Consider the following 25711-nt stretch of genomic DNA (forward strand, 5'->3'; position numbering starts at 1 on the left):
TACAGTATTGGCCCCCCACCAGTGCCCTGCCACCAGTTTCAGTCATTCTATTAGGCCTATGATATCAAAGCCTTAGAGGCATCCCCTTTGAAACATACCTTTCCCAGGACAGTGAGCTGCTGAACTAGAAGGTGGGCACTTTGTGTCTTGCCGGCTCCACTTTCTCCAGAAATTACAATACACTGCAGAGAACAAGAGCATGAGTGTTAGTGCATTACATATCTCTCAGCCTAGCAGAAGATGTAAGTAAATTATCTCATCTTTACCTGATCAGAGTTGTATGTCACCATGGACTGATAACCTATATCAGCAACAGCAAAAATATGAGGAGGGTTGGCAGTCCGTTTAGCTCCAATATACAGTTTGGAATGCTAAGTGTAAGAAAAATGAAAACATTAACTGTGTCCCATTAACATCTCTTTTTGCGCTTACCGGAGTTTAGTTCTATTCTCAAATTAGTAGACACCATGCTGAGGTTACCAGCAGCAAAGCTTTCTGAGTGAGTTGTTACTGCACTTGCTATACCATGAACCTGTATTTAGAACTATAAGAACTACTAAAAAAGATGAAGTACAATTTGGCATGATGTCAGCCCTGTGCTGTAAAACTCAAATTATTAGAACAAATTTAGTGTTGCCAAATATAAAGCACCTACTTATTTATTTCATTTAGAATGAAATTATACTTTACATCCTCTTTGTTCTTCTGCATGATATTGATGGCTAAACATAAGTGAAGATTGTTCCTGTACCTGCAGTAACTGATAATTATTAACAACAAATTATTGTGTTACCCAGATTTCATGTCTGTTCCCTTTGTATAGCAGGGGGGCAAATTCACAAAAATTAAAATTTTACTGTGTTGCTTTATGAACTGTATGATCAATTAAATAGCTGTCTTGGGAGGAAATGTCCACAGCTCCTACCGCCAACCATTTACCTATGTACAGAAGTTCTCCACAGGAAATGGAGGAGGAGGAATGCTCTCTTCTACAAAAGGGGTAAGATTCAGCCATATTAATGAAGGTATCTGTACAAATACTACTTCTAAACCAACTGCCCATGGCAGTTTTTACACTCAGTGGTGGTCTAGTCAACAAATCTCATGAATTTGAGTTTAATCTATTTCATCCTAGAATTAACGTTGAAAGTCATTAAAAGAACAATGACCTAAAAATCTCATTTCCATTCAGTGATTAAAATGTGTGACTTGCTTGGGTGTAGCTATCTGCACTTAAGAGATGATATAGACATGATCTACACTATAGACATAAAGATACCTGAGATAAATTTCTTTGAGTTTCTCATTTCTGTGCTGAAATTCAGCATGATAGGGACATGTGTCAACATGCGGTCGAAGGAACTATTGTGTTGCTAATTCTGTTTTTCAGAGCAAACTGAAGCAAATCTCAAGAATGGTCTTACTTTATATTTAACATGAACATTCATATTTTGATGGAAATCAGTGTTAGTGAAAAAGAACCAAACCTAGATTTTCACACCTGTGAAGAATAAATGTCTACATTCCGAAATGGATTGACAGCGATGAGAATGTCCCCAACATATGTGTAGATTTGATCCTTGGCATAACCCTTCTGCAACTGCTCTGTTACTGTATTCTGATGGAGAAAGAACAGGAACATTGACTCACAGGAAAAAAAAAAAAAAAAAAAAAGGAAAAAAAAGAAAAAAAGAATATTAGGAATATTAGGAAAATGTACAAAACATTTATGTAGTTACAATGAGTGAGTAGAAAAGAGATGGAAGGCATTAATGGTAAGGAATACAAATGATCTTGATCAGAAGTGATCCTTCTGATACTTTTAAACACCCTGGCATTTATAATTTCTTGTGTTCAATCTCTCTTTGAACAATACACATTTACAGATCCCCAAATGGCTGTAGAAAAATTAGTTAATAATTAGTGCTTTAATTCCATTAATCAAAGCTTATCATGTGACAATCCCATGTTAATTTCTAACACTACAGCTTCATGTAACTCATCGAGCAAAAGCCTTATGCTTGAGTTCATAACTGCCATTAGAGCTGCCCTAACATTACTGCCAGTTAGGATAGGACACAGTTATTCAACCGTTTGGAAGCTGTTAATGAAAGCAATCAGTTATCTACCTATATTAACAACCAGTCTCTACTGTGATTTAACTACCTATTATTAACAATCAATCTCTACTCCTGCAAAGACAATTCTCTCTGAAACAAGAAAAAAAAAAAAAAAAGCCCCCCTATTGGCATAGCCATTCCACTGACAAACTTACCCTGAACAGTCTACATACATAGCTGGGCGTGTAAAGGGCCTAGTTAGATTTCCAATCAAAACAGAACATACATCTGGCTGAAGAAATTCAAACCAGCCTCGAGACTATTATGTGTTATATATGAAAATATTAAGACCTTATTCCCTCTGGAAGAGAACCACAAGCAGCATAGGACTACAAAAAGAATTGCTTTCTCTCCATCTCCATCTATTTAGATCTCCATCTATTCACAGTATTGTGTTCTGCTTAATGCACTTCAAACCTGAAGTTTTAGCAACTGAAGATGTTACATTCTCTTCACAGGAAAATATAAGAAAAAACACTGTTTTTCCACTTACTTGAGAAACTCTTCCCTTTTTAGCTTTAGTACCTTGCTTTTGGCCATGTCCATATTTAACAGATTAACAGATATATATATATATATATATATATATAGTGCAATTTCTGCCATTTTTAAAGTTATTTCTTGCACCTATAGCCAGAATTCTAGAGGGCCTTCTGTTTTGCCCTTTTGATGGGGTTATTTAACTGGAAGGGAGGTTTGAGGAGTTCTATGAAGCAGTCGTTCATGTATGAAAGAGGTTATGAACTGGATCGGATTGTGTAAAATACCACATAGTCAAATGATGCCTTTAGGTGGTGGCTTCCTGAGGACTTTCTTGAGAATGTTTCACCTCTGAGGTGATGGGATACACTTTCAGCTTGTCTGTTGTTTTTTGTTTTTGTTTTGTTTTCTCTTTTCCTTAGACTTTTTATGCACTTCATTGACATAGACAAAAAGCAGTATTGATAGGATATCATTATACCTAATACAAAAATGCTTAAAACTGAGCTTTGTAAAGCAGATGAAGCCTGGATTAGTTCAATTACATTAACTAAACATTAAGCTACTATTACTAAGCTCTTGGATGATGGAAGAAGTTCTGTGAGCTGTTCACTTTAGGTAACTTACCAGCTCAAAAGCCACATTTAGTATTCTGGACTGACAAAGATACAATGTACCAGAGAAATCTTATGGTAGGAGGATGTGAATTATAGTATGCACCAGCCTATGAACAGCCTGGTAAAGGAAAAATGACGGTTTGTTTACAACTACTGATGGCCTCTATGACCTGCAGATAATGTGCTGTGGCCTGATTCTTCTTTGGGGTTTTGAAACTTACGCTATAAACACAACAGATTTCCCTCCTTTCTTACACGTGCTTCCCTGAACATAGTGGAGTCACTTCTGACTTTTGACAAACCAGTGAGATTCCTATCAACCACTGAGTCAAAAGTTCAACAGAAAGCATTGACAGGTCAGAGCCTCAGCTGACACAAATTGATGTCAGTGCATCTCCACACCAAAATAAGTCAGTGGGAACCCAGCCTAGGAAACAGCCACAGTTAGCTAGTTTAGGACAACACTAGATGTCCAAGCAACAGATGAGAACGTGCTTGTTCTTGGACCTGGATCAATTTCAGGTTAACATATCACGGCAAACTAGGTATTTAGCTGGAATAAAATCCAGTGATACAGATCCATTCAATCAAATGGTGCTACTATACTGCTCAGTCTGAGGCTTTGACTGCAGGGAAAGTTTTAGTATGGAGTTAGAACCACTCTGGACACAGAAAATCTCATTTAAGATGTTTGGCATAAGCTGGTAAATGGCTGTTGTACACTTACATATTGAAATGTGGTAATATATATGAACTTGAATATCAAGCTCATCACTGTGATTTAATACCTGATTACACTTCTTCAGGAAACATGAAAAAGGATGTTCTTACCTCATCCAGTACCTCCAGGGTAGCTAAATCATCTACCTCTTCTTGGTTTGAAACTAGTGACTTAGTGTAGTTCCCTTTCTTTGTATGAATACGTTCAAACCTAGAAAAGAGAGACATACAATTTTTTGATGAAAGGAAACACAGAGTAGATCTTGCATCTGTAACCATCTTGACTGCAATTCAGCTAAAATATTCCACCTTTCCATTGCTCCAAACTCAAAAACATAGATGTTTGAAAAGCAGGACTTTTTTTTTTTTTTCCTCTTTAATACAACACTCATCTGTATTTGAGAATTAAAAATTTCTATTCTGATCCCACAACTGATACCATTAAGCACTTTTTCATTGTACCATCCCCTACTTGATCACGTGCCTACATCAGATGCAGGACTGGAGCTATGAAGTACGGAAAAAAATAATAAAAAAATATATATATTTATATAGGATATAACAGTCAAACTCTAGCACTTGCCTTTAAAAAGAAAAATGACCCACATAAACATTATGGATAGGACAAAAACAGGGGTGTATGATGAAATAATATGGTAAAAATTATGCAGAAAAAGCATTCAGGATGATAACATATCTAGCTTAGAAATGACAGTGCCCTAAAGCCTGGTTGAGATGGTCACACTGTTGAGAAAAGTGCTACAGAAACACTGGAATATGTGAAATACATCCTGGCCCAGAATAATTTACTTGGACTCCACAGGAAAGAAAGTGTACACAATAAAGAAGCATTTCAAAACTTCAAATCTCTTTATCAGGATTAAACTTCAATAAAGTTTATTTTAAAATAAAATTTCTTATTCCTTTTAATAATAATAATAATAATAAATAATAATAAATTATGTAGTCTTACAGAAATTTGCAAGAACATTCCCCCCGAGTTGGGTTGTTGTCTACCCAAAAGAAAAGACTTTGCTAAACTCAGTGAAAACAGCAATAAATAGAAGATTTACAATTTATGTTGATTATACTTGCTCTATGACATGGAGGAAAATCAGGAAAGGGACACTGGATAAGTAACAGGAGAGTTCAAAAACAAAATCAAAGATGTGCAATACGACAGAAGACTACTAAGTAAATTGAATCTCCTGATATGATCTCACTCCCTTTGAATATATATTTTGGTAAACTGAGACAGCAGAGGAACTGTGTTGTATGAAACACAATCACTTTTTACCTCAACTCCAGACAAGATCAGGGTAATCCCTTAATTTTGACATTTGGCACGAGTAAAAGCAGACAGATGTTTTGTACCCAGACAAGAACTTTAATATACGTAGCAGTAGACAGGGGAAAGAGGCAACGATACTGATATTGAAAATTAGAATGAATAAACATGATGCTGACGGGGCAAGCTAAGAATCTTCTGAACTCTCACAGTAAGATTTACTGCAGGTAACAGACTGCATCCACTCCCCAAACATCACCTACTTCATGGGTGCTAGTTCAGTTCAGGCAGGCTGTCTGCTGATGGGGCTGCAGGTGCAGAAAGTGAAGCCGGCACCAGTTGGCATTATTTGTTGATTGCCAGGCCTGAAGAGGGGCTGGAAAAAATGGGCAAATGATGCCCTCCCAAACTGTGAGTGTAATCAAGATCTGAGTGATGGAAGTGCAGGCACGAGTGCACTTCATCTAGCATTTTTTTCAGCTTCTCTTGTCTGCAATGATCGCTCTCTGAGGGTGAAAGAGCAGCCTGTCCTCACCCAGGTGCCAGTAACAGTGCATCTTCCTCCTCTCTCAGGCAGGTGTTGGCTATCACTGGAGCTTTTCCTTTGTCTGTAGCACAAAGGCAGAAGTTTCCCAGCCACTACAGATGACTAATGCTGCAACCTTAAGATTCAGACACGAACATGTCAGACTTCATTGCAAGAGCCAGCAGTTTCATGGTCTTTGTCCCAGTATCACAGCCCAGTACTCAAGGCTGTGGGTAGGAGGCTCACTGTCCAGAAAGCACAATGAACAGCATGGATAAACAGAATCTGCACTGCACTGATGGAGGACAGGAGGCAATTTTTTTCCAGTTTTATTCCTGGATATTTTGCAGACTACTCTCATACTGTCATTAGGACCCTGGACCTGTGCAGGAAAGCAATCCCCTTCCAAATGCTTTCTTTCCTTTAGTATTTACTACAGGCCAAAAAGACTGGTTGGAGACCCAGCTGTAATGATGATTGTGAAGCTGAATTACACAGAGGTGAAAAAGCAATGGGACTACTACACAGTCCAGTAACAGAGCCTTATTACTACCATGCAACATGTGACATGCAATGCATGTGCCTATTTCCACATAGGCAGTGCAAATAAACAGAGAGAGGCAAGAAGAGAGCGTATCTCTGGGAGACACAAAAGCAACTTTTGCTGCAATAAGTCCATAACTGGGCTGTAATTTTGCATGTATTCAAATATCTTGAAGCAGAAAACACACAGGCAAGCAGCATTGAAAGGGATGGACCTGATATGGACCTGATGTAAAGCAATTAAATGTCTTCTGGATCTGGTCTTTACTTCCATTTCCTTTGGAACCCATCTGTACTGCAAGAGCTGTCCTGTTAGTACTGTATCCTTGCATTAGCACCGTGAGACAACTTTTGGTTTTATGTAGCCCCAAGTTATATTAAAAAGACTGTGGTAATATTAAACTTTAAATTGACTCTTCAGTCCTGCATGGCCTGCCACTGCTTGATTTCCATTTACCATTAAAGAATATCACTGCAGTGAAAGCCAGAGTTGCAAGCAAAATCCTATCCCCTCAACAGAAACCTCTTTCCTTTGTAACCCAGGCTTCTTCTATTTATACTTCCTCTTGTTTATCCTCTTCATTTGATAATTTAAGTTTGGGCAGCTGAAGCAATTTCTCCTTTGTTCCTGCAAGAAGGTCATTTTATGTCCAGAGGATGCATCTAATATCACCATGGCTTTGAGAAAGACTTATCAACTTGCACAAGGGAAAGGTGTGGGAACTGCAGCACTGCATCAAGCTCTGCTGTTCTGTTTTATCTATCGCCAAAGAACAACCCAAAACAAGACATCTATTAACTTATGTTTTCCACTTCTGGTGGACTTCTTAAACACTGAATACAGGAAGATGTTACTGTGAACCAGTGGGAGTGTGATAGTTCCCAAGATTTGTTTCAATTACCTTTTTCATTTAATGTAGGAGGTTAACAACTGCTCTGCAAGAAGGGAATGCTGTACTCATGGAGCCTTTTCTTTTCCTAACTTTTTTTTTTCTTTTAAGAAAACAATTTTTATTTATGCCAGAGGAGTTTAATTACATAAAATTGATTCTCATGTAATCCTCTTCAGCTGACATTATGAGAACAGTAGTGCTTGTTAAACCAGATTATATTTCCCATTCTCGGAGTACAGCAGAGCAGCAGATTTGCAGAACACAATATTTTTCTGTTTTGTTGTCAAAGGACACAGACCCCTCAAGGGCAGTTATACTGCTTCACTTGCTAAAACTGCAACCACTCAAAAAACCCCGCATCAGTGCTGTTGACATCTACGCTGAAATTTCATTACCATCATGCACATCGACATTATGAACCAAAATAAGCACTTTTCTCTGTTCTGTTCAGAATTTATTTGTTGGAGGCATTAGATCTCACAGCCATGCTCAGCAAGCAATTGAAGCAGCTAAAGACCAGAAACATCAACCCAGCATGAACAAGAAAATGAGTCTAGGCAGCATTGTTCCTGTGTGTCCTCCTTCACATTCCCCCCATTCTTGTCTTTCAAGATTCAGTTAAATCAAAGTGAGGGAACTGCAGCTTTTTCTTCTTCGCATTGTCAGAATGCATTTAAGAGATTTCTGATAGTTCCAAAAATACCATGAAAAGGGAAGTGTGACTCACGATGCCCTGTTGAACTCTCTGCCGAAACTGGTTGGAGAATCATCTACACTCTAAGAAGTGACAAGAAAAGGGCTGGCCTTAGTCTGGGTGTAAAGAAGAAACTAAAAATAATCAAGTTTTCTGTAATATGAAGGTAGTAACAGCTGTACACCTCCCAGCTGTTACAAATATCATTACAAGTGTCAAACAGAAAAGAAGCAACACAGAGAAATCTGTATAGGATCTGTCATTGCTGGTGATTCTGTTTCTGTAGAGGCTGTGAAGATCAATGTTAATTCAGATTTAAAATCAAAATTATGTCTGCAACGGATGTATCTGGTGAAATACACTCAAATAAAACTACAGTCTTACATCTATGCAAAATCTGAATTTAGAAGAATGTACTGATAGATTCCAACTCCATGTGCACAATGCTTTGCAGACAGACCTGTGCTCCCTCTGTGTCTAAGTGACTGCACAGCACCAGCTCCACTCGGAGCTGTGCTCAGTCTTATGCAATCTTGCTGAGAACACACTGCTGCTAAGCAGAGCTACAGGACTTTTGATACAGAGGTGGCCCATGTCCAGCCAGATGGGTCATGTGTGGCTCAGAACAAAGTTTGCCAGAGTCTTTGCTGGTTTACCGTGCCCTGCAAACATGTAGATTACCAGCCCTTTGTAGTAGGCTCAAGAAATGGCTGTATCCCTGGCAAATTTCAGGAAAAAATGTGTGTTCTTAACAGAGTTAAAAAGGTATCTATAATATCTGTTTTGGATTGGTTCTTTATTGCCCTCATGAATTGGGCCCATGTTTGACATTCAGAACTACACTGAGAAGGCAATGGGGAAGCTCCAAAAGTGAGCAATGCTTGGTGAGGTATCCCACATGCAGGAGGAATGAGTTGCTGAACAAGTGAACTGATGCAACTGTGAATTACTCTAAGGGAGTCTCCTAAAAGCAGGAGGAACTCCTCCTGTTTTGCATCAGGAGTTAAATTATTCTCCAATTAGGCATTACTGCTGTCCATTGTATTGTATGGAAGGGGACTGGAATCACGTTCCTATTCTGCTCTGGAGATGGGTATTACCTGGAAACCTGGAAGCACACAGGACTGGTGATCTGCTTATTCAAAGGCCTGTGTTGCCAGAAACTCTTTATTGCCTGAGAGCAGTTTACAGCATAGCTATCTACACAAGAGCATCCTCACTGCAGTAATACACACCCTGCTGATACAACAAAACCCATTCTGAACCACAGGAGAAGAAGAAGTGGCTTGAAGTGGTCCAGGGTTAGTCTGAAACTCCAAAGCCTGAGGTTTTATACCTTACTCTGCTACAGATTTGACCAAGTCAGTACTAGACTCTGTGTGAGCTACCTTACTCTGCTCCTCATACTACCTTCCTCAAGCTAGTGTGGCAACCTTCTACTCTCCACTACATTCTGCCCTGCACAATTTAGCTTTGAGGGTTGTTATCAGTTGCTTCAACTGGCAGGATGAGTCAAAGAGAGAAAGAGCAAGGGAACCCCCAAGAAATAAGTGACACACTAGTCTGGGCAGTCACTCAAGGAAAGTCATGGAAGAAAATGATATGGCACTCTGCTTTTAATACTGGTGAATAAAATGAAAACCCTCTTTGAGTTCTCGTATGTGAATTTCTATGAAGTTACTTCCCTGAAGTTTCCAAAGAGTTAAATAGAGTGAGTTAAAAAGTTAAATAGACAGTTAAACTGTTTAGCTGTACTTTTGAATTTTCATCCCTACATGGTCAACACAGCAGGACAAACTTAGGAGAGTAATTCAGCTCAGCCAAAAGTCCTTGCTGTGAATCACTCTGCAGCAGAACCAGCCTCTTTACCACATTTATTTAGAGGGCATATAAAGATAATCGGGGTCCACTTGATTGCTGAAATCTAGGCGCAGTGCATATCCCTCCCATATACAGCTCATTCTGGAACGAGTCATAATTCCCAGGAAATACACGTTGTACTAATCATTGCATATTTCTGCAGAGATTATTGTAAAAGCAGTCAAGATTAAGAGAGCCAAACAACTCAAGATGAAAGTATTGCAAGCCTGACTGTCAGGTGTAAATGTGACATTTTTTTTTTTCTTTTATTACAGAATCACAGAATCACAGAACTGTAGGGGTTGGAAGGGACCTCAAAAGATCATCGGGTCCAACCCCCCTGCCAAAGCAGGTTCCTCAGAGCAGGCTGCCCAGGTAGGCATCCAGACAGGCCTTGAATATCTCCAGGGAAGGAGACTCCACAACCTCCCAGGGCAGCCTGTTCCAGTGCTCTGTCACCCTCACCATGAAGAAGTTCTTTTGCATGTCAGCGCGGAAGTTCCTGCCCTCTAACTTGCAGCCATTGCCCCTTGTCCTATCCCCACAAACCACTGGGAAGAGGTTGGCTACATGCTTCTGTCCCCCACCCCTCAGATATCTATATACACTGAGGCGATCCCCTCTCAGTCTTCTCTTCTCCAGGCTGAACAGACCCAGGTCTCTCAGCCTTTCTTCATAGGGAAGATGCTCCAGACCCTGCATCATCTTTGTGGCCTCCGCTGGACTCTTTCCAGGAGATCCCCGTCTTTCTTGTACCGAGGAACCCAGAACTGGACACAGTACTCCAGGTGAGGCTGACCAGGGCAGAGTAGAGGGGGAGGATCACCTCCCTTGACCTGCTGGCCACGCTCCTTTTAATGCATGCCAGGATCCCATTAGCCCTCTTGGCCACAAGGGCACAGTGCTGGCTCATGGCCAACCTGTCATCCACCAGGACCCCCAGGTCCTTCTCCTCAGAGCTCATCTCCAGCAGGTCGTTCCCCAGCCTGTACTGATACTTTGGGTTGTTCCTTCCCAGGTGCAGGACTCTACACTTGCTCTTATTAAATCTCATTTGGTTTCTTCCTGCCCATCTCTCCAGCTGGTCCAGGTCTCGCTGAATGGCAGCACAGCCTTCTGGCGTGTCAGCCACTTCCTGAAGGCCATTTCAAAGACAGCTATTTCTATGAAGTTACCTCCCTGAAGTTTCCAAAGAGTTAAATAGAGTGAGTTAAAAAGTTAAATAGACAGTTAAATTGTTTAGCTGTACTTTTGAATTTTCATCCCTACATGGTCAACACAGCAGGACAAACTCTTAGGAGAGTAATTCAGCTCAGCCAAAAGTCCTTGCTGTGAATCACTCTGCAGCAGAACCAGCCTCTTTACCACATTTATTTAGAGGGCATATAAAGATAATCGGGGTCCACTTGATTCCTGAAATCTAGGCGCAGTGCATATCCCTCCCATATACAGCTCATTCTGGAATGAGTCATAATTCCCAGGAAATACACGTTATACTAATCATTGCATATTTCTGCAGAGATTATTGTAAAAGCAGTCAAGATTAAGAGAGCCAAACAACTCAAGATGAAAGTATTGCAAGCCTGACTGTCAGGTGTAAATGCGACACTTCTTGAAGGCCATTTCAAAGACAGCTATTTCTGTTGCAAAGTAAAACTCTTTACAATGCAGTTTTTTTTCCCCTCAATTGGCCTGGTGAGAAGTGTATTTTTAGAACAGCTTTTGGGTATATGCTGCAGCACTCATTTCTAATAATTATTTTGATCAGTAATTATAACTTTTAATGGCTATACATGTGACTTAGAAAAATGTAAGTATGTGATTGAGGGATTGGATAAAATCAAAGGGAAACTTAAGCAGTGCCCAAAAGTGAATGTTAAGGCTCAAATGAGGTTACTGTTTCTTCATGGTAGAATATGTCTTATTTTCTGTGATCTGTTTCTCTTGCTAGGTGTTTGGAAAGGATGCAGCACAATTATCTAAAACCAGGTTCACCTTTGGTAAAACAGCCTGGTGCAATGCCCTAATAACTCAAAGAATGGTAAATGCTAGAAAATACTTCAGGAACAATGATGCTAATGGGAATAACTATAAGGTGACTTCACTTTGTCTAGAGATCACAAACCTGTCCTGAGCAGACATAGTACACAAATATTTTATCTGAGGATCTGGCCTTCTGCAAAAAAAAAAAACAAAAACCAAAAACACCCTCTGAGAATGTGATGTAACCTAACAAACTAACGTGATCTCTTCTCTCTGAACTGTGCCAACCACACATTTAGCACACAACAAGACAATATCACAACCACAACAAACTGCCACTGCAGGGGACAATCAGAGCCAAATTACACTTAGGCACACTGGTCAAGAAAGGTGATTGATGAGATACTGAGTGAAAACAAGAACAGTGAACATGGGAAGACCCAGTGGCTGGACCTCAGCTGTTAATTTTCAAGTGTTTTACTCTTTTCTTTTTTAGTAAAAAAAAAAAAAAAAAGAAAGAAAAGTATTAATAAAGTGTAATTTGAAGAGGAGAGGAAACACATACTGAGAAAATAACTGGATTCCTTACTTTCAACTTTAAGCCAACCCTACCAAGTTTCTTAGAACTACAGAACTATAGAATCAGCCAAATTCCTTGAGTTTATACACTGTGCCCATTTACATAACACTACACAAGCAGGAGGATTTCTCCCCTCAGTGGAAGGAAGGGTTTTTTAGTCCCTTTAACTACCTGCCTCCCAGTGACAGCCAGCAGGAGAACTCTGCCTTCAAATTAGGGACTGAGAGAGACAGATGGAGATCAGGATGGAGCATTACAAGGAAAGTTGCCAGCAACTGGTGAAAGTTCAAGAATTCCACAGTAGGGCCCTAACACAGCAGTGTATAAACAGTCCCAGAACAGACTAATCAAGAAAAAAAAGCCAGGAGATTTTAAAACAAAGCCCTGTGACTAGTCACTACACAGCCTGTGTCTTGACTCTGAATGAGATTCACTTGACGCTTCTGTACAGACTTCTGCTTACACCATTTGCTCTGTGCAGATCAAAGGTCAGAAGATATATCAAATTTGGATTAAAAGACTTTTAGAAAAGTACAACGACTGAATTAAGAGATCTTTGTACGATCTTTTACTGTTCAACAGAAGAAAAAAATGCTGTTCTATCTTAACATCCTTTACAGGCCTGGGATTCTAGTTTCTTCTAAAGTGAAATGCTATACTTACATGCACTACAATTGCAGTGACTGGAAAACAATTACTGCTGTTCTTGCTTATACAGGGATAACAATAGATATTAAAATGGGTATTCTTGCTGTTTCTGGGAGATAGCTAGTCTCTTTATACATTCACTGCTTGCAAAAGGCAATCTTCCTACAAATGTAATCAATAAACATATTAAAGCTGAAGTGACTAAATGTACAGTGACTGTAAAATGTGACTTTTACTTGCAGTCTTTCATAGTACCTTGAAACATAGTACCTATATCTCAGGTAGGAAAAGATTTAGTTAAATCAATGCAAATGAAACTTATAGTAATATGCTCCCTTAAACTCTGTTACATATGAAGAGTAGTCAGTTAGAAAAGCACAGTCTAAACAGGAGAGAGAAAGTGCCAACAGATTGTTCTGTTCCTCTGCCATTTGACTGCTCTATGCACAAGCAAATTGGGACACTTTCTTTATGCTTGGATTGTATAGGAAAAGAAAGCTCATGTAATTTGTCTGATGAAAAATGAAGAATTTTAGGGAAAAGAAAGAACAAGCAAACAGAATAGGACTTGATAAAAAACATAAGTTTTATAAAATGTGTAAAAAAACTCAAAATACTTAACTGTCTTAGAAGCTTGATTTTCAAAAATGACTTAGGCATTGAAAGGACGAGTCTCACATGTGTAATCAGGATTTAAGTTCATATTGCTTAGGGTTTTGGACTTATTTTACCACGTTTAATTGTCCCAGGTTTTATAAATATACAAATATATATAAGTTTGGGGCATTGTTTGAGTGCTCAGCACTATCTAACGAGCTTATTTCAGTTTCAGAATCTTTCTGGATTAAGCAAATGTCAAGTATGCACCATACAGAACATAAAAATCCAGTCTGGGGCTTAAATTTAAAGTCAATTGCATAGGTTTTCATAGAAATGCCAGAAAAGAGAAACTACTGCTCATTTCACATCCACTTCCACTGAATCTGAAAAAGCCTGAACATGAAAAACTATTTAGAAATATATTTATTATTATTATCCTCAAATGACAGAGTATATCATAAAATTCTCCAAGATCAGAACTGAAGACTGTCTTATATATTGTTAATATAAATACGTGTAAAAGTAAATGTGGCAGATTTTAGTAATTTTTTTTTCCATATAGATCATAACGTCAAAATGTCTTTTAGATTTCATGTTCCATTTTAAAAACATCTATCATCATTTACCTTGAAGCACAGCAGACATCACACCAGCAATATATCAATACTAATCTTCTACTGCATTTCACATTTGACACACTATTTTAGTGTAGTGGATTTTTTTTAATTAATTGCAATATTGAGCCAAGACATTTTCAGTTGTTTGAAATAAAAGCCACCAGGTGCCAAGTGATTTATGCAGAATTGATACTACTAAACACTAATAGAAGAAAGAAAACATATACTCAATAAGACATAAGCGTTTTATAAAATATTTTTTAATTTGCAAATCAAATCCTGGTACCACTATTAGTGGTCTCAGTCTGTAGCATCTGATTCTTGCAAGAACTTGATTACTTACTTTTAGCATACTCAGACAAAACATTAACCATGGAAATGTGAGAGAACTCAAAACATTCATCTCACCTAACCTAAGCATTCTGAAAGCTAATCTGCATCTGCTAAGACTGCTAAGAGTCACAGGAAAAAGGGGAGCACTTCTAAAGATTGCCTCGTCCCACATGTGAATCATGATGTCCCTTGCTTTGCATTGGCTATACAGGGGGTCCCCAAAATTAAACACCTTATTTTTCAGTCAGCTGAAGTTATAAGAGGTGAATTTTTCTCTGAGCACTAGCCATTTGGAAACAGTGAAACTATAGAGGCTGTACAGCTGTTCTACTTTTTAGCTATTTTTACCTTGCCTTTTCAGTGACTCCCATTTGTTGATGAACATCGATAAATTCCATGAGTTGCCTTTGTAGCACGTTTTCCTTTCCTTCAATTTGCTTAATAAAATCATGCTGCAAAAGACTAGATACCGTTGGGCGCTTCTCATAATCTTTAGTCAAGCACCTGTGCTGACAGAAAAAATGAATGATCATTCAGGGCTCACTGATAAGTTTTGAAGTGCCTGTCTGTAGTTCACTCATACCTTCATAATAAATACATCCATCTTAATCATAACAGATGTATACTGGAAACTTGAAGTTTTCACAGAATTGATATGGCTAAGAAGTTATCACTTTTTGAAACTAAATATTCTTCAAATTAAGAAATTGCAAGAAAAACAGAAATATTAAGTGTGTTAGCATGTTATTTCATGTTTCAAACCTGAAGCCTCATTTGAAAGACAAAGTAAAACTACAGTTGCAATCTAGGAGTGCATATGTTGATTACTCCTTAGGTAAAACTCATATGCGTGTACTAAAGTGTCCAGGCTAATCTGGGACACTTAGTCTAGAGCTCATTGTTTTGCAAAAGCTTAACATGAAAAATGTTACATATCTATCTACAAAGAACACCCACCCAAAACTTTTCTCCTTTTTACAATTTAAAGAAGCAGAGTAAGAAAAATATTAGCAGCAACACATTTCCACAGAGAGTACAATGATATTTTACACCTGACTTTTACACATTCCATATTCAGTTACAGTGACCTCAGTTGTTACGCACTTGTTAATGAAGTCATTGAATTCGGATGACCACAGTTCAGGCTGCTGTAGTGTTGGAGGAGGATTCCTGCAAAGGTCAGTGTGACAATAAGTTAATAAGCTACTCAGTTGACAAAAACAATGTGTGGAGGCAGGCTGAGTAATGAGTTTTAGAAGGCCACTAAAAAAAAGAATATTGATTTCCACTGGTAAAAGGAGCATGGGCAGATGACACAATACCTTGGTGGTTCTGCTTTACATAACTAAGAAGAAGAAATAGCAAGGAGATTATCTACCAAGCGTAGCTAAGAATTACTGTATTTTTTCAATTAATCAATAAACAGAAATGCAAATAAGAAACCATTAATCACTATTCACTTATAATGGCAAGTTTCTCTTTTCAAGCCTGAAACAATATACTTTCTTAAGAGAATTTTTAAAAGAAAATCTATTTTAAGTTTTCCCAGAAGGACTGATTTAATCAGATTACTGAACAAAGTGTCAGAAGAAGGTAGCTCTTTATTAACTATTTCTGATTCATCAGAAGATAATCAGAAGTCAGATGAAGGACTAGATACAGATATACTGTAGATAAATACTTTTTTTCTTGGTTGTTGAGTTAAAACTGTTTATTCTAGTTGTTAATGTGGTTCTGATTGTTTTAACAGTCTTCTTTGATTCAGAAAAGCCATTTCTACCGAGTGTAGTCACTTGGACCAAAGGAATCAACTACATATGAGGTGACTCGTTTTGTCTATTTTTGGTTAGTCATCGTAACTGCTTTCTTCAAGTGCTGCTTGATGTTAGTACTGCTCTAGCACTTCCACATTTTTCTTAACTAGTTTAAAAGGTGTTGATCTTTTATTTGCTCCAAGAAGAAAGGGTAGGCTCACAGTATTTCTAAGGGTATAAGCTCGATGTTTTTTTTAAGGTCTAGCTAAAATTACCGGCCACAAAAGTTTTTTACTGCTTTTTCAGTAGAAAATGGAGGTGAGAAGAGCATTCATGTTCTGCTTCAGTGCCAAGTCAGACAAGATTTCTTAAAACTGAAGGTAATTTAAACCAATTTAGGTGACTTTGCTGAAAAGGACTTGAAACACGTATATGCAACGTGGTCTCAAATGTTGTGGTATTACTTCAGCTGCTAGAGTAAAGTCCACTAGCTGCTGTATGATCATCCCCTATAGTCTTTGAGACTGATGTTGTTTGAAACACTGTAAGTGGTACTTTGAGTACTTTTATCTCCAGCTTCAAAGAAAGTGCAAAACATGTTGCTAGATACACTGCCTGAGGACAGCAACACTGCAGCTGGCAGGAGCAGCACAAGCTAATGAAAGGTAGGGGACTACATTTATGTGAGTGGTGGAACACCTTGCTTCGAAGGACATGTGGTAACTTTTAAGGACAGCTGTGGGGCCTGTTTTCCACACTGGCCCACTAAGTCTCTACATTCCTATCACAACACATCTGCAGAATGAGGATATGTGTGAACAGGGTATATGGGACTCAGCTGAGTCCTCTGCTTGTGCACATTGGGCAACAGTCCACAGAGCAAAAACTATGGCTTTGTCTCAAACGTAGCCAAATCATCTCTGAACTTCTCAACGGGTGCACATGGTTGAATCTGAGCCTTCAGAAAATATATCTGGACAAAGTATTTCTAAGCTTCTAGTATAAACAATGTAAATAAATTGTACATACTTAAATAGTCTAAGTTTGAAGAAAGTACCTGTTAAAGTTCATCCTAACCAGGCAAGAAATAAACACATCAAGATATTACCTTGGTATTTTGAAGAGTGCCCTCATAGGGTGCAAATCAGCAAGGGGTGGATCTCCATCTCCCAACTCTATTGCAGTAATACCCAGGGACCATGCATCACATCTGGCATCATATGAGCTATCTAGCTGCTGCTCACAGGCAATCACCTGTTAGAGGAAAAGACTTGGTCTGTCACTGTAAAGTCAGATATCTGAATTTAACAGCATGCCCACAGCTGAGGGAATCTCTTACAGGATGGAGGTAGTGGGTGAAATAATCAGAACTGCACACGTTTAGGAAGTAAAAAAACCCTGCTGCTGAAAAAGCAAGGTTAAAACTACAGAAAGTTGGTCTTTTGTGAACACCAGCCTGTTATCTGGTCAGATGTCCTCTGATCTGACAAAAGGGTGTAAATCCTCAGCTTATTTAGTTGAAGGTGGAAAATTGCACCCGTGGCTGAGGGAAGAAAAGGGAAACTCAGCAACCATAAACCTCTTATCTGTGGATTATTCTTGAAAAAGAACTAATGGAGTTATGTTGCTCTCTGTATAAAGTGAAACAAGAAGGAAGGCAGGAGTTGAATTCATTATTTCCCTTTGGGTTCTTATTCAGCCAATTCAGACAATTTAAAGACGAAACTAATTTATCAAGAATGCGGTTGCTACCAGATATTAAAGCAAATATATTTCATTTCATATACATTTTGGTTCATTCACAATGCCAGCTGAATTACCTTCAGGTCTAGGCAAATGTGTATAAATAGAGTATTTATAAGAATACATGTATATAGACAGAGTAATTTCATGTGTTATAAATGGATGTATATGTATGTGTGTGTGCTTGTGTTTGTGTGCACGCAAAGAGACTTAAGTACAGAGGCTTATTAATAACTAAATTTTTTCCTGCCTTATCTTAAAATGTGTATTTATATTTTTCAGTTTCAGGCTGGAAAAATTGCCAAAGATGCATAATGCATCTTATTTATTCAAAATAACGTCTTTCATTTCTTGCTGTCAGCTATGAATACGTTGTGTTAAAAACTGCCCAGGTGTAGAAATTTAAAAGTATAAGTTACAACATATCACAGCACCACCCTAGGCTCCTTCCTTCCAAGGGAAGATGAGATGCCTGGCATAGTTTGAGAAGTTGGAACAGATCAAGGGTAGTACTCTTTCCCCTTTAACATTTTAGTAAACAATTCAACTTCTCACTCCCTCACTTTAACTTTTAACTTTTTTTTTTTTAATTTCGAAATAAAGACCCTTTTAACTAAATCCTTGCAAACATTTAAGAATATAGCTTAAAAACACATTTTCACCAAAAGAAATAGCAATATCCTTTGAAAGGTGCAGTAGTCAGGAAGAAAGACAGAGAAAGAGCAGAAATGCAGAATGTGGCAGCTTGAATACCACTGACAAAATGTTTTGAAACTTGAATCTAACCTCTGGAGCCATCCAGAACGGGGTGCCCACGGAGGTGTTTCGGCGGAGACGAGTGCTGGTCAGCTGAGCAGACACACCTGGAAGAACGAAGGGAAGCTATCATCAGAGCAACTGCTATTTCCATCCAAGACAATTCTTCTGAATGGTACCATCCTCAATTTGTCTTGTCATGCTGTGACCTCCTTGCACGTGAATTTCAATGTTATCTTTCCAGTTCTCTGCTATAGGCCGAAAGCCCAAAGGTACAGAGCACTTCAGCTCAGGTTCTGCACATCCTTTGATTCCAGCAACTTCAGCAGGACTGAGATTTAGTCCCAAGTGCAAGTTTCATTAGCAATCTGACTCCATATATTTTGACTGGCTAATTACCGTTTTTCTATATCCTGTTTTAGGAGAGTAGTAAAGCATTTCATGAGGTTAAAAAATCTACATCCCACTATTTCTTTTTTACTTTTAAAGCTCATTACTGACACTAGACCTTGGTTTCATTATTTATATATTTCAGGTTAAGCACTATAAATGATCCTTATCTGCATCTTTTAGCTGTTCTACCATAAAGAAGAAACAACAAAATGGTGAAACATCAAAATGCTTACAAAAACAGAAGTCTCCCCATTCTCAAAGCACCATCAAATGCCTGCAAATCAGCTTTGCAACATGAGCTGTAGTTTAAGGAATTAACTATTTCAGGTCATGAGTTGGAAAGTGAATTCCGAAATCAAAAGATTCTTTCTGATTTTAGATTAAAAGACACACTGAAATATTAGAAATTCTAGTGAGCTACAGTGAACTTCTTGTCTGCCTGGCACCCATTTCCTGCCTTAAACATAAATGGTATGGAAGTAAGGGTTGGAAATACCTCTAGTGTGTGCAAAGGGGAGAGTACAACATGGAGAAAACCAGCCCTTCAGCTACTGAGGCCTGAAATGCTATCAATTTATGAGTCATAGCCAACTATGAAGTCCACCAAAATCATATTCTGAAGTGAGAATACCAAGGATGGGATGAAAGGTGCTGTTTTCTACTTGTTTTTCCAACCTTACTCTGATTGACATTGAAACTCATTTATTTTGCCTTCATACATAAGCTTATTTTCTTTTTTAGAAAAAAACAAACACACAAACAAACACCTTCAGTTTCACTCTGTGAGTACCATTTTGTTTTCTGAAATGTGAAGCTTCACTGAGCACCACTGGCCAGTTTTAACTCATTGCATTCTCTCGTTTCAGTATGTTTGACTTTACTTTCCTGAAAACCCTGTGGTTTTATAACGGGAGCAACTCACATCAACTGTCCAGTGGAAACACTCTCACTAAACTCTATCTGGATAAGTGTGTTTTTTTTTTTTTTTGTTGTTGTTGTTTGTTTTATTTGTTTTCAGTTGGAAGTCAAGAAACCATAGAGGGCTTGATCTGCTTTTTGCTCTAAAGCTAAGTGTTCAGCCCTGGTCAACAAATTATCTGCATTTGTCTACACAGAAACATACATAACAGCCCAAAATAAGGCAGCAAGATCTTGATTTCTAAGTCAGCCTGTTCCTTTGAGAGAAACAAAACTGTTGCCTTTGGGGCTGCATCCTCTCTGCATGCCTGCAGAAATTCCAAAACAGTGTTTGCACCAAGGAATTCAGGAAAATCTGAGGTTAAGCCCAAAGTCTATCAACCCTGCTTCAAGCTCAGCTGAGCAGGGGCTTTGTTTTTGCTACATCGAAGAGTTGTCTGACGTCTGACTTCTGGCTCACAGAGTCTCTGGCTATTCCCAGCCTCCAGCAAAACACATCATTCAGAAAGCAAGGAGTAAGCACACATCACCACGGGTCTGTCACCATCATAGTGATACAAAAGGACATCATTACGTGATCCTTGCTTTTAGAGGGAAAGGAGGCTACTGTCTCTTTTTAGATGTTGTGGGAGTCTCCTATGCTAAGCTCTTTTTTTTGTAGTCTTGGAACAAGAGCTGGGATTTAGATCTGCAGGCAAAGGCAGGAACTAACTGAATTTTTATTATTCCGGTGTCATAACTTCCAGTGGAGATAAGGAGCCAAATATAAAAAGAACATTAATGTGCACAATCTTCTCTGTCTATGCACATTTATTCTCTCTTTGAACTGTAAGTATTAAATAAACAGAAGGATTTTTTCCTTTCTGAACCCTCCCCTACCCATTTTTTTACTTCAGTAAAAGCTGTTTGAATTTGAATTGTTCACTACTACTTTATTTAGGCTTTTTTTTTTTTTTTTTTTTTTTTTTTTTTTTTTTTTGGTGGGCTTTGTTTGTTTGTTTTTATCCTTTTGCTCTTAGCACTAAAATGGCATTTCAGATTATGGAGTGTAGGTCTTATGAAAAATGATATTTCCTTGGGCTTTTTCTCTGTATGGGGAGAAGATGATGTAATTCCACACTTAGTAACATTTCTTCCAGCATTTCAGTAACCAGTCAAGCATATAGCTGGCCAGCTTTTTTTAACTTGTACATTTTCTAACAATAACATCTTGCTCCTCCTCCATCTCCTTTACTACTGCTTTGTTGCAAAAGGAGTCAGATATTCTTCTATGGAGATTTAAAAATACATCACAAAGCAATATTTTATTACACAGAAATTGTAAATCTTACGAAAATGAATGGCTTAATAAATAAATGCATTAATAGCATCAATGTACACTACAGTATCTTTTCTAATGTCCAAAAGAAAGTAATATGCATATGTTTGGAAAAAGTATACTTTTTACTTTACTTGCTTATTTCAGACATTAGTTTACTAATTAAAAAAAAAAAAAAAAGAAAATTAACAAATTTACACAATGAGTATTAGATAAGCTTTTCATTACAAAAACTGACATATTGGAATAACACTGAAAATAAAGCCACCTACTTATGACCTTAGCGTTCAACAAAGGAAAAATAGGGCAGAAATAATCTCCCTATTATTAGGAAAGACTTGTCTCATATTTGCACCCGATCTGAGCAGACACTGTTCCGATCTAAACTGGGAGGCTGTACAACACCGTTTTATGATTATGCTCTGTGACAGAAGTATGCACATTGTACTGGTTGATGTTAATGGGGGAATTGAGAGCCCCAGCAAATTCTGCTAAATTGACATTTTGCACACAGCAGGGAGACTGCATTTCTTGCACTCTAGCCACTACATCTGTACATAAAAACACACAAGCCACCTCAAAGGGCCTACACACTATGTATCTCACTGCATTTGGCTACTTCTTCCACAATCCGCTTTCATTTGTGCCTTCAGTGTCCATTCCCTTAATAAAGCATCCCCTTTGTGTGACTTTTCCTCCTAAAAAAGAACTGTGAACCAAACCCTCCATCTTGCCCTTCTTGAAGACAGGAGTGACAATAGCTTTCTTCCAATCTTCAGGAACTTTCCCTGATTTGTAAGATCTTTCAAAGATTATCAAGAGTGGCCTTGCAATGGCATTGACCAGCTCCCTCAGCATTCACGAGTCCATCCCACCAGGTCTCATGGACTTGTGTACGTCTAATTTGTTTAAATGCTCACTAACCCGATCCTCCTCTACCACAGGTTTTTCCTTGCTCAGGACTTCCCCACTGGTGGCAGAGACCTGGAATTTCCAAAGATAAGTTTCACAAGTAAAGACTGTGGTAAAGATGACACTGAGTGCCTCAGCATTTTCCATGTCCTTTGTAACCACATCCCCTGCCTTTATATATTGCCTTAATGCAAGTGATGTTTTAATGATGAAATAGATTACGAAGACAAGGAAACTGGAAAACCAGACCTTCCCGAACACTCAGGAAAACACACATTCCAGATGCAAATCTTTAACTAAAATAGGGCATGTCCAAAAGCTAACTAAACAGCCCTTTACAAATCCAGAAAGATCAAAAGCTTAGCATCCAGGAAGACCACATACATGAACTGCATAGGAGTTGAAAAATCCATGGTGTTTAACATAATACTAAGAGACATGGAGTAAATGGGGGATAAAAAACAATGAATATATAATATAAAAATATAGGTCATGTACACAGAGAACTAAAGAAATCAAAGTCCAGTGGCTTTCCCAGTAAATTCACCACATGGATTAAAGATGAAGAAAAGGCACTTTTAAGCATATAGAGAACAAAATGAAAATCCTATATCAGATACAGAATCATTATAGGGTACATACAGATGATAAAACAGCAATCAGTGACCTAAAAAAAAAAAAGCAGAACATTCACTACACCTGTGACAAAAGTAATCTTTTATAAATGAAAAGTTTTAATACAGCTTCTTTAAGAAATATGAGGACTTTTGTATTACAGGAGACTGGGCAGGATGGTGTGGTGGCATACTTGAACATCCCTAAGCCTACAATTATGACTGCACTATTTCTCCAAGGCCCTAGATAGAGCAGGTGACCATGGGCTGCCCTCCGCATGCTCCTGACAGTTCAATTCAGCACAAGGCTAATGATTCTAATCAAATCTCATGCTTCAGGGCTTCAGCTGGTTTCCTGAAAGAGATGCACAGGAACATTTGTTTTCCTGATGCACAATTGGCCGGGTGGATTTCATCAGGAGAACTGGTCTTCTCTGGAGCCTTAGGGATTTGTGCAGCTAGACACAATCTGGTGCAGTACGCTGGTGAGAAAAGTCCTCCTTCTTAGATGTTGCCTTCCTTACATATTTGGATTCAAACTGACTGCCACTTTTGAGACCCAAAAGGGATTTTTACTCTATGAATGGAGAAGAAAAAAAACAAAACAAACAAACAAACAAAAAAAAAAACGCAGGAGATTTTCTCCTTATATGAATGACTTAGTTTACCTGCTAAGATTATCTGGGTTACTAGTAATACCCATGCTGATGTGACAGAATATTTAAAACACCTAAGGACAAAAATATGTCAGTTCAAATTGAGTCATTGGGTTCAACTTTCAGGTAAAAATGAAAAAAGTCAGTGAGACTTTCAACAAATTCTAGAACTGCCTCACCTCAAAAAAAAAAAAAAAAAAAAAAAAAAGGAACATTGCAGCATACTTTCCAGATGGCCCTTGTTCACAGAATCACAGAACTGTAGGGGTTGGAAGGGACCTCAAAAGATCATCGGGTCCAACCCCCCTGCCAAAGCAGGTTCCTCAGAGCAGGCTGCCCAGGTAGGCATCCAGACAGGCCTTGAATATCTCCAGGGAAGAAGACTCCACAACCTCCCTGGGCAGCCTGTTCCAGTGCTCTGTCACCCTCACCATGAAGAAGTTCTTTTGCATGTCAGCGCGGAAGTTCCTGCCCTCTAACTTGCAGCCATTGCCCCTTGTCCTATCCCCACAAACCACTGGGAAGAGGTTGGCTACATGCTTCTGTCCCCCACCCCTCAGATATTTATATACACTGAGGAGATCCCCTCTCAGTCTTCTCTTCTCCAGGCTGAACAGACCCAGGTCTCTCAGCCTTTCTTCATAAAAGAAAGGCTTTCTTCATTCTTGCCATACTCAGACACAAAACGGTCTGGGCTGACTAAGAAAAGGGCTCAAAAGATGTGTATTTTGTGACCCTGGTGAAAACCAAGAAGTCTTTGCTGGCCAGAAAGGGCCATTTTTTTTTCTTCATTCTTCTCTGACATTTGACGCCAGCATTCTATGTCAAGCTTCTTGAATGTTTAAAAGTGATATCTTTATGTGAATTAGTAGGGAAAAAAAAAACAAACACAAAAGACCAAGTGAACAGCTTATTCTGGGTACAGTATTTGGCCACGTGATTTCTTTTTGTTTTTACTGGACAGCACAAAGGTTTTCATTCACCCATGGACCATAAAATAAGTTTGTAAAGACTAAGCCTTTGACAAAGAATTAAACATTCAACAAAGAAAATATTCCACAGCTCAAGTCAATGCAATCCATCTTATCCCTGCTGACCCTGGTTTGAAAAATTTGGAATTACTACTTTGACTGGGTTCAAAGCACTTTGACAATCTGCTCATGAAGAAAGCTTTCTTCAAAGTTTTTTTTTTTTTTTTTTTTAACTTTTGAGACATCATAGAAGACACCTAGTAAATGCTTTTTAAAAGTAACATGTGAGTGTCATGCTAAATGGTATGCAGAAATGACAACACAATAATAGCTCGTTTTTGATCTGAACCACTGAAGCAGACAGCTCTATTATAGATGCATGCTAGAATGACTAAGGCAAATACAATCTTGCTATGACTCATTGCTTAAAGTAAGCTAAAGGCAGAAAGATTTTTATTTTTGAATACATTCAAATTAAATTATTTTAATTAATTGTTTCATTTTTTGCAGAATGATTCATACAGCATTTATAGCTAATGCAGGGCAAGAAGAAGGAAACACAATAGGGTATTCTGACTACTCTAGGACAAGCAATCTACAGATGTTTGGAAAACTACTCAAGGTCATGCTGCGTACCTCTTCAATGTCAGTAGGACATGCAAAGCTGGAAATCATTATAATATATTAAAAAGGACAGAGATTAAAGCAACCTTTCCCAAAATGCCTCAGTACTCCAGCTTGGATCACTCATAATTGACTTTTCAACCTATCCCAATGGTATGAGAGCACACAAGGTGGCTCTCAACTTGCAATCCATGCAGCCTAACCTGCACTGCAAGCATTTGCAGTACAGTGCTGTAAGCCTTCTGTCCCTCTGCAATGCCTTGTGTCACACAAGGCTTGCTAGACTGATCTGCAGTTTGGTGATCAGTCACCAAACTACATCTACCAAGCATATTCACGGCAGGGAGAGGTACTGGGCTCTGAGTGACACAGCACTGTGTCACAGCAAGGGAACATGAGAGCTGGTGAGGTGTCACGATGAAAGACTCAGTGCTGTGGTTCCCTCTCCAACCTCTGACTCATGATTTTGGATGCTTTCTCCACAGGACCAACAGAAACTTCCTCCATACATCAGTAAACCAGAAGAAGTGAGTAATTAAGCAGATCTATT

General features: G+C 38.5%; 1 protein-coding gene across 1 annotated transcript in view; it reads right to left on the reverse strand.

The window, feature by feature from the left end:
- The window catches only part of MYO3A (myosin IIIA), a 114971-nt gene that overhangs the window by 53450 nt on the left and 35810 nt on the right, over positions 1–25711 (reverse strand). The window contains exons 6-13 of the mRNA XM_068673687.1: positions 18786–18862; positions 17365–17510; positions 15607–15672; positions 14851–15006; positions 4049–4148; positions 1502–1618; positions 267–371; positions 99–182 (exon numbers count right to left, since the gene is read on the reverse strand). Of these exons, the coding sequence (XP_068529788.1) occupies positions 99–182; positions 267–371; positions 1502–1618; positions 4049–4148; positions 14851–15006; positions 15607–15672; positions 17365–17510; positions 18786–18862 (851 nt within the window). The remainder of the gene's footprint in view (positions 1–98; positions 183–266; positions 372–1501; positions 1619–4048; positions 4149–14850; positions 15007–15606; positions 15673–17364; positions 17511–18785; positions 18863–25711) is intronic.

The sequence above is a fragment of the Anas acuta genome, chromosome 2 (genome assembly GCF_963932015.1).
Source record: "Anas acuta chromosome 2, bAnaAcu1.1, whole genome shotgun sequence".
Taxonomy (NCBI): Eukaryota; Metazoa; Chordata; class Aves; order Anseriformes; family Anatidae; genus Anas; species Anas acuta.